The following is an 18,585-nucleotide window of genomic DNA, read 5'->3' as shown; positions in this document are numbered from 1 at the left end:
GTACTTTGGACTCCGCAAGACGCTCCGATCGAATAGAGTTCGCCGCCGTACCAAACTGACTATCTACAAAACGCTTATAAGACCGGTAGTTCTCTACGGACACGAGACCTGGACGATGCTCGTGGAGGACCAACGCGCACTGGGAGTTTTCGAAAGGAAGTGCTGCGTACCATCTATGGTGGTGTGCAGATGGCGGACAGTACGTGGAGGAGGCGAATGAACCACGAGTTGCATCAGCTGTTGGGAGAACCATCCGTCGTTCACACCGCGAAAATCGGAAGACTGCGGTGGGCCGCGCACGTAGCCAGAATGTCGGACAGTAATCCGGTGAAAATGGTTCTCGACAACGATCCGACGGGAACAAGAAGGCGAGGTGCACAGCGGGCAAGGTGGATCGATCAGGTGGAGGACGGCTTGCGGACCCTCCGCAGACTGCGTGGTTGGCGAAGTGCATCCATGGACCGAGCTGAATGGAGAAGTCTTTTATGTGCAGCACAGGCCACTCCGGCCTTAGTCTGATGATAAATAAATAAAAAATATTTTAGTCTACTTGCCCATTCTAAGTAGTTGAAACAGTGACCCATTCTCACCCCCATTTGACCCATTATCACCCCCGACGACGGTACTATGTTTGAGATAGCCTTAATCAAACTAGATGTGAAACTATGTAGGTTAGGCGAAAAAAGTGTCAAAATAATTGATGGGAATGTAGGAAAAACTGAAATTTTCCACATTTTGATGAAATATCTAACATTTCGACGTGGCAAAACGCCCTAGTGGAACTATCCAACAATGTACTCGCGTCTCCACGCACTGTCCATACCAGAATGCTGATGCGCTGACGCGTGGTACGTTGTTCCCTAAGAGCTGCCGGCTAAAAAGCGTTTTGCCTCATGAGTTTTCCGGCAACGAAATATCACCACTTTTTTTTAAATATGAATATTATCAATATGATTGAGATTTTTTCTAATTTTAATATGGCATCAGCTAGCTATTGTTTAACTGTTGCGTGAGGTAGCAACACCCATTAAAATCGTTATAGCTAAGGCATAAACCGCAGCCTATGCATATTGCCCCTCCTTACCCTACACGCTCAATTCGCGTTCGATTCAAGCGACTTTCTCAATTCACTTGCCTTGTCTTAACGTAGCATTAGCGTAATGGTGTTTGATACGATACAATAAGCAGTATCATTCACCTTTCCGTCATTTTCGATCACAAAGTCATATTTTCATTAGCGAAAACTTCTCTCTGTTAGTCTTTCGCTTCTCTAACATAAGTACACCTGATTCTGTTTTTACAAGGATTTTTTTACACGGCCGTGTAAAAAAAATCCCATACAATTTTTTTGCAAAGTTGCTCTATTTTGCATGATTTGTCGAGAAATCATAAAACTTTATTTACACGGATTTTCAAATTTTGAACTGAATTTTTTTTTTACACGGAACGCATCCCCCGTGTAAAAAAAGAATCGGGTGTAATGGATGAAACGGAAAGAAAAACATCAACAAACAAGTTTTGATACATGATGTTTGGAAGTTTTTTTTACCAAATTACTTTGGCTGCACTGGCGACTACCTCGTCAGAGGAAACGACTAAAAAGCAACAAGGCAGTCTCAATTGAGTTGTCACATCCTATCTTATGGAACGTACACACGGTCAAGCAGATCGACCAACATTGACTCCACCTCTCGTTTATTCAAACATCCATCAAGTTATACCAACAGTGGCACGAACAATCAATTTATTTGACCAACAATATCACACACGAACGACCGAAGCGCCAACTTGAGCACCAACCATCAAAAAATATATGGGGGTTTGTGCAACTTCACTACAAATGCTCAAACATGTTCGGCGAACCTTGACTCCACCCCCGACAACTCAAACCAAAATCAAACCGTTTTATTTTTTTCCAACCGAGCCGCCAACTGTCAAATGGTTGTTCGATCAACTTCACACATGTTCAAACAAAGCAGCAACCGAAGCGTTTTCTTGGGGGCGGAGTCAATGTTCGTCAAACTGCTTGACTGGTGTGTACGTTGCATTAGATTGTAACTTGGTGCAAATGGCTTACACTGGTACCGTGGGGGACCGTAATCCGTACAGCACCGAAATCCGTCTACTTCAAGAGATAAGTTATAGGGGATTTAAGGTAATTAATTTATAAATAATGTATCTTATCCTGTTCATACACTTGACAGTAAACTTTAATGCGATGGACAGTAGGCTTTGAAATTAAAACATCATAAATCAAAAACAAATCGCCACCCACCAAACGCATAGTTTCAGGCGCCATTTTTATTCGTGAAGCACATAATTGCATAAAAACTAAGTGCGGTTTAATTGCAAATGGCGATTAATAAAGTAAGATAAGCGGAATACAATAAGGAATGAAAGAATGAAAGGCATCGCTTCTCAAGGTTCGTATTTAACTATTTACAGTGGCAGTTTAGTAAACAGTCTCCTACAATTTATATATTTAGTTAAAAACAGCTGCATGATTTTGATCCGTTTAAAGAGGTGTTGCTTTAATTCATTATTTTATAATATTTTTTATAATTTCTAATGTGTAATTGCGCAACACTAGAGGCTTTCATGCTCCTGTATCAACGATAAACGTTTCATTTGCATTCGTTTTCAATTTTTCAGACTCTTTTTCACATACTGAGGTGCTTAAGTGTACGGATTTCGATGCCCCATGGTAATGCACCATATCATAAAACTTTAATTTTTGCACAAAAATTTAGTCACAAGGAGTTGATGAACCAATACACCATGCGTCCCCATATGCTCGTATGCTTGATAATAAATCTGTTAAAAGTTCCCCCAAACACACGCAACGCGATTCTATCGGCGTTTGTCGCCGTTGGTATAGAAGCGTTATGTTATATGTTAAGCACGAGGCTTCAAATATCCCTCCAACGGATGAATCACCTGACGCAGCTAAAAGAAGGTGCACTTGCGCCATGATAACTGAGTCAGCGCCATCACCGCCAGACGACATCGGACACCTAAGGAATGCAGCCACTGTGGACAACGTGACCATCGGACCATCGTCACTAGGTGCCAGGTTAGCAGAATTAGGGAAACAGGCAGGGCAACTGGGACTCTGAAATAATATAGCAATGTAGTTGTGTCTTAACTCCCAACGTGTACACATCCATCTTTTTTAAAAAGAACCTCCAGCTCGATGAGCTCTTAAGTGGCGCAGTCGGTAGGATCGCGGTTTTTCTAAGTATTTTAGTGTCCGGTATAGTACCATACGCGAACGAATATCGTGCGATTCGCGGCAATAAGTGCGAAGAAAAAATCCGTGATCCGTTTTTCCTCCGTTTCGCGAGTGAGTGTGTGGTTTTCGGCATCGAGCTCCAGTGAATGAATATCATTTGGTTGCAGAACCACCCGCACGTAGCAGCAGACGGATTTAGGTAAGTCAACTAGTACTAAGTCTAAGCAAACAAACAAAATTTAGTGAAAAGTGTAAGTGTAGTGTAATTTAAAAAAGTGTAGTTTAATATAATAATGCCAGAAACCAGATTACAAAGATTGACCGCCATCGACGAGGAGCAAACTGCTCTCTCTAGCGAAGGCCGTGCCCCAAGATTAATTCCACCTACCTCAGACACAGTGGAGGATACCACTGATCGAGATGCGCACATCGTCGCATTAGAACGCGAGATGGCCCGCATCTCGGAGCAACTAAGAAGATTAAACGTGTCAGCTAATAACAATTCAAGGGCAACGTCGCCAGCAGAGGATGTGATTAAAAGCCTCCAGACGCCTAATACCCTAAGAGATTTGACCCCATTTGATGGAAACCCCATCAAATTAAATCAGTTTCTTAAAGCCGTGGATAGGGTCATGCCTATCCTGGAACGAGCAAGAAACTCTCCGATGTTCGACGTGTGGATGCAAGTTATCCGCGCAAAAATAATCGGTGATGCCGATACAGTTTTAGAACTGTATGGTACGGAGTTGGAATGGGATGACATCAAAAATAATTTGATAACCCATTATCACGACAAGAGAGATGAAATTTCTCTTATCAGAGACTTGTTTAAATTGTCACAAACGGACACCGTTCAGAAATTATATGAGGAAATTTCTCATATAATTTCTCTCCTTGTTAACCTGCTAACCCTTAACGAAAGGGACCCCAACGTTAAGTCAGCGAAACAAAAAAGTTTCCAAGAAATAGGGCTAAAAGTGTTTGTGGCAGGGCTTCTCCCTCCACTAGGCCCAATCATTAGGGCGCAACAACCTAAAACTCTAAAAGAAGCGTTGAGATTTTGCGCAGAAGAAAGTAATTACGATTATGTTCAAAATCCTCAACGAACAACGGTGAGCGCACTCAATACGGGCGCCGTACCCAAACAACAGTCTATGCCACCCGGCAACAGTTTAAGCCACCAATGCCTATTCCCCGTTTTCCATTTACTCCAAATTTCGTTCAGAATAGAAAACCTCTATTCCGATAATCCTTTCAACCACATGAGTTTAACCGGCAAACACATTTTAGATCACCAATAAATCAACAACCCCAATCTGCATATGTGAGACCAACCTATGAAACAAACCGTTATTCCGCCCCACAAGTGAACTCGAAAAACAATCATCCAGTACAGCCTCAAACATTACAAAATTTAACTCAATTTAGACGACTCCCGCACGGTAGAGTAAATACTTTAAGTTCCCCATACAGGCCGAACTTCCATATGGAAGAACAAGCCGCCAACTATGACGATTATTACTATGGTGATGGTGAACCTTATTATGATGAGACTTGTTATTATGAACATGATCCATCTCAAAACAACGATGAATCTGTTGAAGTGCCACCCGTAGCTTCAGATACAGAGATCGAGCATAAGACACAAACCGACGATTTGAATTTTCATATAGTCGGCGAGTGCAACCCGATAACATAAATAATAATAACGTTATCCCCTATGTTACAATTGAAACATCTAAGGGAGAACTAAACTTTCTTATTGATTCCGGTAGTAACAAGAACTACCTATCTACAAAACACGTAAATTATGAAAAGTGTAGAACTACCCAACCTACTACTGTAAGAAACGTCAATGGATCGCACACGATCGATAGATTTGTAGAATTTAATCCTTTTCCAAAAATTCCAAATACTTTCAAACAAACTTTTCTCATATTTGACTTTCATCCATTCTTTGATGGACTCATAGGGTATGAATCATTAAAGAATCTGAAAGCTGATATAATCTCAACTTCAAACAAACTAAGATTTCCTTCGGGTGAGGTCCCCATGAAGCGAAAATATCCCGAAGTCAAATCGGTATATTTAAATTCATACGAGACCAAACAAGTGGATCTGAATACTGACCTAGTTGGAGATTTTTTCTTGGAGAACGATCTTAAAATTGATACTCAGTGTTTTATTCATTCAGGTTTATATAGAGCCGAAAACGGATATGTTAAAGTGTATTTGACAAATTATGCTACTGAACCATGCAAAACCAACTTAACTGTCGATGCTTTGAAAATGGAAATCAACAATTTTGAATGTGCTATGCTAGATACCCCTCATAACAACGAAATTGTAAGGACAGATGCTTTACTCAATCAGCTTAGGATCGAACATCTTAATGCCGAAGAAAAGCAGAAGCTTACGAAACTTGTTTCACAACATAGTGATTCCTTTTTCATGAAGGGAGATCATCTTTCATTTACGAACGCGATAAAGCATTCTATTAAAACAAAAGATGAACTACCCATACATACAAAGTCGTACCGTTACCCCTTCTGCCACAGAGAAGAGGTCAAACGCCAAATTTCTGAATTATTAGATCAAGGAATTATTAGACCATCTAATAGTCCTTGGACATCCCCTGTGTGGATCGTCCCAAAAAAATTGGACGCCACAGGCAAACAAAAATGGCGATTAGTAATAGACTATCGCAAATTGAATGAGAAAACGATCGACGATCGTTACCCCATTCCCAATATTACGGACATCTTAGACAAGCTGGGTCGCAGCATGTATTTTACAACCCTAGATCTTGCATCTGGCTTCCACCAGGTTGAGATCGACGAAAGAGATATCTCAAAAACAGCATTCAGTGTCGAGTCTGGACATTATGAGTTTTTGAGAATGCCTTTCGGGCTCAAAAACGCTCCATCCACATTTCAGCGTGTGATGGACAATGTCTTAAGAGAGCACGTAGGTGTCATCTGTTTAGTTTATATGGATGATATTATCGTATTCTCTTCAAGTTTAGAACAACATTTGGATAATCTTAGGAAAATATTCCAAACACTGCATAAACACAACCTGAAGATACAACTGGACAAGAGTGAATTCCTTAAAAGGGAAGTTGCCTTCTTGGGCCATATTGTGACTTCAGATGGTGTTAAGCCGAACCCGAATAAAATATAAATTATAAAAGAATGGCCGCTACCCTCTAATGAAAAGGAACTAAAAGGTTTTCTTGGTATCTTAGGATACTATCGAAAATTTATCAGAGAGGCGCTGTATTATCTCAGGGTACCATAGGAAGCGATAAGCCGATAGCTTTTGCTTCTCGAACACTAAACAAAAGTGAGGAAAAATACTCAGCAATAGAAAAAGAATTATTAGCTGTAGTAAGGGCATGCAAGTACTTCCGCCTATATTTGTACGGAAGGAAATGCATCCTCTATACAGACCATAAGCCTTTAACCTATGGTCTCAATCTGAAAGACACCAATTACAGACATGTTCATTGGCGACTTTCATTAAGCGAGTTTAACTATGAAATCCGCTACAGACCTGGAAAGCAAAACGTAGTGGCAGATAGTTTGTCCAGAATTCGCAACGAACTTAATGTAAATGAAAACGATTCTTCACTTGACAACACTTCCGATAACGAGTTTAATAACGGTTATGGTGACGCAGGATCTGAATCTGATGCAGATACTGTTCACTCTGCTGATACCGATAATTTGGATCTTATCAAATGTATGGAAAAACCCGTCAACGAATTCTGTAACCAAATTATTCTTAAAATAGGTCCAGATGCAACCGACAATAATGAAGAAGTTTTTCCTAGAGTCTTCAGAAGGACAATTACCAGACTAGTTTTTGGAGTGCCAATAATGTTTAAAATTTTCAAAGATTATATGGATCCCAAGAGGACAAATTGCATCTATTGTCCCGAAAATGTAATGAATTCAATTCAAACGACTTATAAAAATCATTTCAGCAGAGCTAAGGCGTTCAAAGTCTACCTCTCTGAAAAATTATTAATTGATCTTCGAACTATTGAGGAACAAAATCTCATTTTGGAACAGACCCACAACGCATTTCATAGAGGTATATGGGAAAATCATCAGGAAATTCTCAGAAGGTTTTATTTCCCAAGAATGAAATTCAAAGTACGAGAATACATTAAACTTTGCGAATCCTGTCCCAAAAATAAATACGACAGGCATCCCTACAAAATCGCATTAGGCTCCACTCCACGTCCAGAGAGACCCCTGGATATTGTTCATATCGATATCTTCATTGCGGAAAAGACATATCTCCTCTCTGCGATCGATAAGTTTTCACGATACGGATATTTAATCCACATTAAATCTAGGAACATCTTAGATTTAAGAAAGGGTCTAACAAAATATTTTCAAATTTTTGGAACCCCTCGTCAAATTGTGTGTGACAATGAACCTTCTCTAAGATCGATTGAGATACGCGGACTTCTTCACGATCTTGTTGTTCACATATTTTTTGTTCCACCGAACCATAGCGAAAGCAATGGATTAGTGGAAAGGTTTCACTCCACCATAAGCGAAATCTTTAGATGCATCAAGCCAACATTCGAAAGCTTAAGCACTAAAGAAATCTTGAACATTGCTTGCACGAAATACAACAATGCGATACATTCGGCTATCAAACTAAAACCGAGAGAAGCTTTTTATGGTTTAAAAGATAACCAGGAAAGGCCTCTTCAAATAGAGAAGATAGTAGAATATCGAGACAAGCTCTACGATGAAATCATGCTAGCCCATGATAAATCGAATAAACATGCCATAGAATACCACAATAAAAGTCGAGAACCTGCACCAGATCTAACTCCGAATCAGGTAGCTTTTACTAAGAAACAAGGAATTCGAAAAAGACCAAACCTAAGTATTCCCTCTCATAGTCGCGGAATATAGAGGCCGAATCCTCATTGACGACAACGATCGAGTAGTACATAAGGATAATATTAAGAGAATCTAACATTTCTTATTTTTCAGGATGGACAAAAATTAAGGGACGAAATGTTGTTCGGATTATGTTACCATCAACTTAATAGATTCAAGGAAAATACGGAAAAATCTAGAGAAGCTGCTTCAGCGCGATGGATAATCGCAGAGAATCTGTTTTCTCTGGCAGCAGCAGCTGCTGTAAGGAGTGGCATCCGAAAGGAAGTCATGGACTCCATGGTAAAACTGATAGATGAAGTGCATGAGCATCTAAGTAAAGAGGCATAACCCTTCATCTTTCAGTAATTAATATCCCTATCCCACAATGCATTTAACTGTCTACTATACTAACAATCATAAAAAATAAATAAATTAATAAATATTAATCCCTATTTAATTACAGAAACACGATGATCGTACACCGGGAGATATACCTACTTCTCATTACCTCATACTTCACCCTAATCCATCCTAAATCCATCCAAATCCACGATATAACAAACAACGCAGGAGCGTTGATACTCCAAAAGGGGGACGGAAGGATTGTTGCAGGATATAATAGGCTACTACACATGATAGATTTTTCACAATTTGAACTTTCCCTTTCCATAATAGAAAACGCTATTGGTCAAATCGTTAACACTTCCAGCGATTTTTCAAAATAATGCAAATCAAATTAAGAGAAATCAAATACATTTTGTATACACTTCACACGAAACCGAAAAGAAACAAGCGATCGATTAACATTCTAGGTAGCGCAATTAAATATGTAACGGAAACTTAGACTCCGAAGATTTAACATTTATTAATTCTAATTTCGAAGAAATAAGAAAATCATAAAATACTTTTGTCGACCAAAACAATAGACAGATTAAACTGAACACAAAATTCGAAAACAGGCTGAATCTCATCAATGACGAAATAAAAACAATCAAAATGTTCTTAAGCAAATCATTAGCACCGATAACATTGTAATTTCAGAAAACCAAAAATATTCATAATTTTTCAATTAGATAGCTTTTAGAAACTTTGAAATCTATAGAATATTCAATCATGCTTGCAAAGATAAATATTATTAGTAAACTTATCTTGACTTCAAATGAGATTAATACCATAGCACAGGAGATTACAAAACAGGGACTAGAAATCAGTGACCTAGCTGACGCCATCAATTATCTGTCCACCACCGTCTTCTACCGAGGTTCAACACTTATCATCAGCGTAAACATTCCTCGGCTTCTTCCCACATCTTACAAAAGAGTCATTATAGAACCCCTACCTATGTTCAACCGAACAGCAAAGATTGCCCACCATTCAGCATTTATCAACCCACAAGAAGTACTGGCCATTACATCTAAATGTCAGGAAAACAATCATATTACAATATGCGAAAGGAAACAACTGATTGACATCACCCATGACCCATGTGAAGCTCCACTTTTACGAGAACAGCACGGAAAGTGCCACTTATCAGAAAAACCTACGGCAACAGAAACAAGGATGATATCCCCAGGTATGTTGTTGGTGATAACCGTACACCAAGACGTAACAATCAACAGCACCTGCGATGTCAGTGCCAGAACGTTGACCGGAATACATTTGGTAACATTCCACAATTGTTCGTTATACGTCAACAACGAACTTTTTGAAAATTTCGAGCTTCAATTTCAACATCCAACAATTCTGCCGTTGCAGTCGACCAAAATCAAACCATTACAAATTGATCGACACGTTAACATTTCTGAGTTGCAAGAACTCAACTTTCGCAACAGGCAACACTTGGAAAAACTGCATTTCAAACACCAACTTGGGTTAGCATCACTCAGCATAAGTGTCATCTTTATCGCCGCAATCCTGGGCCTCAGCATACTCAGATATCCCCGATTCATCAAGTCCGGAAATTGCACGGGACGAGCAAAAGTTATAGGGGGAGCAGTTAAGCACGAGGCTTCAAATATCCCTCCAACGGATGAATCACCTGACGCAGCTAAAAGAAGGTGCACTTGCGCCATGATAACTGAGTCAGCGCCATCACCGCCAGACGACATCGGACACCTAAGGAATGCAGCCACTGAGGACAACGTGACCATCGGACCATCGTCACTAGGTGCCAGGTTAGCAGAATTAGGGAAACAGGCAGGGAAACTGAGACTCTGAAATAATATAGCAATGTAGTTGTGTCTTAACCAGAGCGTTAATGAATAAAGCCTCCAATGAATGATTAAATTTGTTATGATTAAATCATTCAACTCTATGATTAAAGATTATGAATAATGATTTAATCATTTTTCACAATGATTAATGATTATGATTAACGATTGAATTTTTTTTTGACAATGATTAACGATTATGATTAATGAATAAAACGTCTGGAGTATGATTAACGATTACCGATCGTGATTAAATGCTGACACAATATGTGTATGATTAATGATTAGAGATCGGTATGATTAATGATTAATGATTATGAATAATCAAATTGAATGGTTTGCATATTGATCAATTATCAAGTAACATTTTTACCAAATTGGGTTATTGAAAGGTATGAAAATTAAATGATTATGATCAGGCTTGTAAAATGTCATCTGCATGTCATTTGACTAATTTTTCCATAACTTTTTTCAGAAGCCAAATTTACTTAATATGTTTGGATGTACTCATAATGCTTGAGTAGGGCTATATTTTTGTCCAAGGGTACATTACTCTAAATATAACATCTGAGGCTGGAGAGTGAAAACTTTCCAAAATGTCACGTGTCATTTGACATAATGTCATTTGAATGACATTTCGCCTCCCACGCCCCAGATTGCATATTTACAGCAATGTCTTATTAGACAATGTTGTAGGCACATTTAAGGGCTATAAGTTCGCCATACCTCAGGAATCGATAGCTAACTTCTGAACAAGTTCTGGAAAAAATATACAAACGAATGCAAATGACATTTTACAACACTGATTATGATTAAAGATTAATTAATAAAGGCGATGTATGCAATGATTAAAATTGATGATTAATGAATAAACTCAAAACAATTATGAATATGATTAGTGATTAATGATTAAATGTAAAATTCTATGAATAACGATTAGTGATTATTGATTGAATCATATTTTTTGTATGATTATGATTAATGAATAATGATTAATTAGCCCATTATTCATTAATCATGATTAAATCTATGATTAATCACTAATGCTCTGGTCTTAACCAGATGCTCTAACTTAACCAATTTTCATACCTTTCAATAACCCAATTTGGTAAAAATGTTACTTGATAATTGATCAATATGCAAACCATTCAATCTGATTATTCATAATCATTAATCATTAATCATACCGATATCTAATCATTATTCATACACATATTGTGTCAGCATTAATCACGATCGGTAATCGTTAATCATACTCCAGACGTTTTATTCATTAATCATAATCGTTAATCATTGTCAAAAATAATTCAATCGTTAATCATAATCATTAATCATTGTGAAAAATGATTAAATCATTATTCATAATCTTTAATCATAGAGTTGAATGATTTAATCATAACAAATTTAATCATTCATTGGAGGCTTTATTCATTAACGCTCTGGTCTTAACTCCCAACGTGTACACATCCATCTTTTTTAAAAAGAACCTCCAGCTCGATGAGCTCTTAAGTTATATATATATATATATATATATATATATATATATATATATATATATATTAGGGTGGCTCAAAAAACACTTTTTCAAATTTTTTGATGGGCCGCTCTCTTATTCGGTTCTATTTGGTGCCCTGATGCTCTGGACAAAATTTCAGCCAAATCGGTCAACGTTTGGGCGGTGCTAAACTCGTTGGAAGTTTATATGGAAAAATGTATGCAGAAACATCCTAAAACAGTGAATTGCAGTTGGACGGCACAATTTACGATCAAGAACCATGATACTCATTCAGTTCTTGTAGAATTAAATACAGAATGTTATGCTGAAAACCGCGATAAGATTAGATTTTATTAGGCAAAGATATTAGCTTTTTACTGGAGTGTTGTAGGGGTGAATTTATTTCTTTTCAAAGGTAAAAGAAACGAAATTTGCTCAAACCCCACATCATAGAAATGCTAATAACTTAGCCGGGCAAACTCTAATCTTCTCGCGGTTTTCTGTATAACGTGTATCAGCGTGTCGATCGGTGAACAGCAAGCCAAGCCATGACTCGGCCGCTTCTTGCCAGATCTTCGTAGCGTCCAGAGCGTTAATGAATAAAGCTTTCAATGAATGATTAAATTTGATATGATTAAATCATTCAACTCTATGATTAAAGATTATGATTAATGATTTAATTATTTTTGACAATGATTAATGATTATGATTAACGATTAAATTAACTTTTGACAATGATTAACGATTATGATTAATGAATAAAACGTTTGGAGTATGATTAACGATTACCGATCGTGATTAAATGTTGACACAATATGTGTATGATTAATGATTAACGATCGATATGATTAATGATTAATGATAATGAATAATCAAATTGAATGATTATCATTATCAATAATCAAGTAACATTTTTACCAAATAAAGTTGTTGAAAGGTATAAAAATTATATGATTATGATTAAAGATTAATGAATAAAAGCGATGTATGCAATGATTAAAACTGATGATTAATGAATAAATTCAAAACAATTATGAATATGATTAGTGATTAATGATTAAATGTAAAATTCTATGATTAACGATTAGTGATTAAGGATTGAATCATATTTTTTGTATGATTATGATTAATGAATAATGATTAAATAACCCATTATTCATTAATCATGATTAAATATATGATTAATCACTAATGCTCTCACACGCATCCACGGAGAGCTGCTGTCATTGCATTTCGCACCGGCCATTTGAGGCCACACCTGGCGATCCTGCCAGGTTATTTTTGGATCCTGACGCTGATTTAAAAAGGTGAATTGAATTGAAATGGGTAATGGGCTAATTATGTTTAAAATGTGTTTAGAAAAATCACAAAACAACTTTGTAGCATACAGCATACGATAATTTTCTATATCTCTCAAATTTCGTTAGAACTACCTTGACTGGTAGTCTCATGTACACTAAAGCCGCCTAGTGTATAAATTTCAAACTAAAATTATTTTAACTAAAATCACATAGCGCGTCTGGACGCCCGCTGGAAAATGGATTGTAGATTGTGGTTTGGAAATTCACAAAACGCGTCTGGACGACCGCTGAAAAATGGATTTTGGTTTGGGGCGATTCAAGTATGACGTTTGGGGCGATTCAAGTATGGGGCCCTCCTTAGTCGTGCGGTAAGACGCGCGGCTACAAAGCAAGACCATGCTGAGGGTGGCTGGGTTCGATTCCCGGTGCCGGTCTAGGCAATTTTCGGCTTGGAAATTGTCTCGACTTCCCTGGGCATAAAAGTATCATCGTGTTAGCCTCATGATATACGAATGCAAAATGGTAACTTGGCTTAGAAACCTCGCAGTTAATAACTGTGGAAGTGCTTAATGAACACTAAGCTGCGAGGCGGCTCTGTCCCAGTGTGGGGATGTAATGCCAATAAGAAGAAGAAGAAGAAGAAGAAGTATAACGTCCATTACTTTTTGGGATTTCTAGACCCCCCCCCCTTCTGTCACGGTGTCGAGTGTGAACACCTCTATTCATTGGTAAGATCTCTACACTTCATCAAGTTTCGATGCCCTACCCACCACCAACATCTTGGCATGAGTTGCCAACTCCAAATCCCCATCAGTATACTGACCTCAAATAGGGTTACCGAGGTCGATCGCATATCAGCAGTCATGCTCAAACCTGACCCATTCCAACCTAGCAAATGCTCAAATATTTTGTCTGCAATACTTGGGACAACTTTACCAGTCGACTAAATGCAAAGTGCCTTAGTGAGGAGACCAGAAAAAGGGGATCTGACTGTATGCGATAACGGGCAGGGCATATTGTTATTGTGCATTGTTCTCAAAGTTATGTGCAAAGCAACCCTACATCGGACATAGGAGATGATAGACACGACTCGCTGACGTCAGCAAGCAGGATTTCGCCCTGATCGAAGCTCAGTATCAGGGTTGGGAAAAATCAAATTTTCGAAAAATCGAGAATGATCAAACTCACCCGCGATTTTACTTTTAAATTATCAATTGATTAAAACTCGCCAGCGATTAAGAATCGTTTGAAAATCGTATCTTGATTTGAAGCATTTACCGTTACATTTTGAACTCTTTTTCCTCACTAGCATGAAGCTATAACGCCAAATAGAAGATATAACGGGACTGTTAACAATTAGCTATTATTAGTGAAGATTAATGATTGAATGAAAATTCTGTGTTTATTATCGTTTGAGTACAAAATTTGAGAAGTTGTCGCCGGTGACAACTCGCCAACTGTTTTCACGTGAGAAGTTTTCACATGAAAATTGCAATCATGATCGTCTGATAATGATTAAGCACAACACTGCTCAGTATAAAGATTTTACGTGCGGAATCCTGCATATCGGAGCTTTGTCTGATCCCTTCTGGGTAGTCGCTGGAGTGAGGTGAAGATGTATTCTATCTCCACAAGTGTTCATCGTTTTAATCAACGAGATCATGATGGGTGCGATTGACCGTGTATCAAACCGTAGGTGTAGGAGCCTTTTACTATGGAACATTTGAACGACTTCGATTTGCCACATGCTTCTCAACTAGCACAACAACACTCTGATATACAGAGTAAGCTTTACGACCTGGCTGAACGCTCCTCCTGAATGGTAGCCGGGCCAGCAGTGGAGAAAGTGTAAAAGACATGCGATGTAATTAACTAGAATAGTAGGAACTCGTCTCATATGAACTTGTAAAAGCATTCGACTGATTCGACATATTTTATCACCAAGAGACCTTTTTAAAGTGAAAATTATCTCACCTGCTACGATGACGATGCTCCATAACCGCTACTTCCGCCGTGGTTTTCCACTGAGTTTCCCCTACTCGTGGTCGTTTTACTTTCATCACTTGACGTTAAACTACTTCCGGCGAACGATGTTTTGTCTTTATTACTATTATTACTAGCTGCAAGATATGTTGAGAATGCCGTTTCCGATTCTTAAAAAAATAGAATCTTGTCTAACTACTTTATCGCAAATATTTACACCAGCATGCGTACCTGTGCTGCTTTCCCTAGTTCCTGTTTCTAATCGACGATCACCGGTGAGGTGGTCAACGTACGTGCCGATACCTACGCCCCGGGTCAGTTGGGGTTTGCTCTGCCGGGCGAACTCCTCCTGCGAGAAGCGAGGCTGCTGAAACTTGGCCGCTGCTTTGCTGCCCAACGAGGCCGGTGTCGATCGCTGGTGTATCAGTCGATGTCGTTGTGCTATCGGGGTGATCGAGGTGGCGATCATTGTGCTTCCGGAGTAGTCAGTATTTGAGTCGCTCCCCTGTGGGTTCCCGAGTGGCCGCGATAGCGTGGTAGGAAAAGTATTAAATTTTTATCTGGTATTTGATAATAGAGCAAAATATATAAAATAGAATAAAAACAGCAAAATTGCAAGATAGTGTGTAGCTTTTACTTAATAAAATAACAAACGATTTCACATGGAAAATTGATTCTTGAATAATTCTAAGATCAAAGAAGATATTTAAAAAACAACAAAAATTAATATTTTTTAGGGGTCAGCCTGTATGCATATGAATATTATCAACATTAATAAAGTTATTAAACAGATGAAAAGAATTTAATCATAGTTGTGATACGATATAGATTCCCTGAAAGTAAGCTACACACTTTATCACAGAAAAGTTATTTATGTTTAGTTGATCCACACAGGTGTATTAGTTAGTGATTTGATCACATTTTTTGGATAAGGCTTTAAAACAGTCAACAGGCCGTGCGATAAAAACAAGAACGAGAATAGTTGGACACAAAATCACAAAAGAATGTTCACAATATATTCGAGTTAAGCAATAAAATACCTACACTGAAGAACACATTTTCAAACATATGGCACAAAAAATAAATTATCAAAATGCAAAGTACCTAATTTGACTTGATGTGGCTTCAAAAACTTATCTACAAGAGCGGCTAACAACTTTAACCAACATTGCACATAAAAACACCAAAAAAATAAGACAATGTACATATTTCAAATTCCATTTGGAGAACGAAGGTCTTCTCAAAAATCACTGGAGTGGGGTTATTATATGGCAAACAAAACTCAAGAACTGGGAATTTTGGTTCAAATAGAAAAGGGCGAGGAACTATATAGAACAAGTTATGTTTCAAACGACATTCAAAAATCAAATTTACCATATTGGCACCGTTGTCCGAGACCCCGGATCCAGACATATTGTCAGCCAATAGCCTTTCGCTTTCTGGATCGGACAAGAGTCTCGACGCTTCTGATTTATTTTTTAGGATCGATTTCGATCGTCGATGCGTTTCTAACTGAGGTGACGTTTCTATCGAATCTATGGACAACGATAACTTTTTAGTGAAATCTTTACCTGTGGTTGATTAGTGGTCAAATCATTTTTTTTGTTGGAATTTGGAATGAAACGTTTTTATTTTGCAGTGGTGGATGATTATCGAGAAAATGTTTGCGATCAGTTTCAACGATATTGATGAAGTTGACGGATGCAATATAGAGAAAAGGTAAAAAGAGAAATAACAGATGAAATGTTAATGGCTAGACTACAACGTTAGTAATTCTATAAACTGATTATTATCGTATATTTTGATGTTTTCATTTGTTTTAAAGAAACTGTTATTTGGCGATTTATAAAATATATTTGAGTTACTATTCTGCTTGAAAGTGTACTGTGAAGTGTTTTGGGTGTGAATATACGCGGTTGTCATTACTTTGAATGAAATATAGTTTTTGATTGAAATTAGGCCCTACTAAAATATAATTGTAATTTGCAAAATATGTGAGTGTAGACTAGTGTAAGCAGTTCAATATGATCAGACCAGTGTTGGTAAGATCAAGATTGCAATCATAAGTTGATATATAAGCTTGTCATATTTTGAAAATATATAGCAGTTTAGAACGAACCTTTAAATATGATTATTTGCCTCTCAATATTTATGCGAATTTATCAACTGCTTCATAGATTGAAAACTGCAATTTTATCATAGATGTCAAATTACTTCCCCATTTGAAACTGATCACGCTGTTTTATTACGGTCGCGCTGTTTTATTATTATGTCCACTTGCGTTACATACGTGGATATCGAGCAATCATTATTGAATGAAACAGGAAAGAGTTAGGAGCTAGTATGATTAACCCTGGGCAGGAATTACTAAATTTTGAATGTCAACTTTAGGAAACATTAGTGGATTTTTACTACACGGTTTCCTGCTGATGATCCTACTGTACTAAAAGATGGAGACGCATGATATACGACATCTTTTACTACATTTCGTTTGTTTTAATTTTTATCTGATAAAATAAAAACAAAAAGAGCATTCGGATTTACACTTTTGACTTCAAAAGTTTTTAATAAGCCTCTTTGTAGCATATACATTAAGATATGTCCATAAACAATAAACATACATACGACAAATTTAAACATCCAGATAAGCGCTTGAAAATGCTATTTTACTGATTGTAACTGAATGAATTTATTCAGCCAAACCGCGCCAAACTTTGTCTTAAATATCGAACACGACATGTAAGTTGGTTTGCGTTCCGAACGCTTGGTTTTGAATTTTGAATAGCATTTAAATATCATTAAACAATTCAGATAAAATTTTCGTTGTTATTCAGTTTCAATGGTTTCGAACTATAGATCTATTGGCAAAATTAGTTAAATTACACAATCTCACAATGTCTAGAATTAATTGCATATTATTCGGTGATTTGGTCAAACGAATAATCATGTTAATCAAATAACTCGGCTGTGCATATACACGACACATGTATCAAAAATGGACAACGTAATCACATATTTTTAAGCTCTTTCGCATGCATCATCCTGAGGAGCTGGGAATCAAAATCATATCGAACCCATTACCGTCTGCTTGTAATACTGTAGCCAAATACACTATTGGACTCCCTTAAACTGGACAAATTTTTATATTTTATTTATTTATGAAGAACAATCCACGTGTCTTGGTCAGTGGTTAAAGTATTCAGCTTCATGAAGCAACTTCGGTTCGAATTTTGACAAACATCGCTTGAATCTTCAAAACATAGAATGACATAGTCAGACTACTCCACCAACTCATTCATTCGACTGTCACTGAGTGTGCTTACTATATGCAGAAAAACACGTAATAGGCCTTTTCATGTGACACTGCCGGGACTGTACTTGTTTACAACCGCTGAGCAAACCGTTCAAATCCGACGCTGTCACTTTCATAGAAGAACTGTCAATTGACGGTAAA

The 18,585-nt window shown here is 37.6% G+C and overlaps 1 protein-coding gene across 1 annotated transcript in view; it reads right to left on the bottom strand.

Moving 5' to 3' along the window:
• The window catches only part of LOC134211150 (potassium voltage-gated channel protein Shab-like), a 593,106-nt gene that overhangs the window by 6,348 nt on the left and 568,173 nt on the right, over positions 1 to 18,585 (bottom strand). Inside the window, 3 exon segments of the mRNA XM_062687792.1 lie at positions 15,123 to 15,301; positions 15,363 to 15,636; positions 16,506 to 16,702. Coding sequence (XP_062543776.1) covers positions 15,126 to 15,301; positions 15,363 to 15,636; positions 16,506 to 16,702 — 647 coding nt within the window. The 3' untranslated portion in view covers positions 15,123 to 15,125.

This window comes from Armigeres subalbatus, chromosome 2 (assembly GCF_024139115.2).
Source record: "Armigeres subalbatus isolate Guangzhou_Male chromosome 2, GZ_Asu_2, whole genome shotgun sequence".
Classification (NCBI taxonomy): Eukaryota; Metazoa; Arthropoda; class Insecta; order Diptera; family Culicidae; genus Armigeres; species Armigeres subalbatus.
Note: the sequence above shows the minus strand (reverse complement) of the source record. Positions and strands in the feature narration are given on the sequence as shown.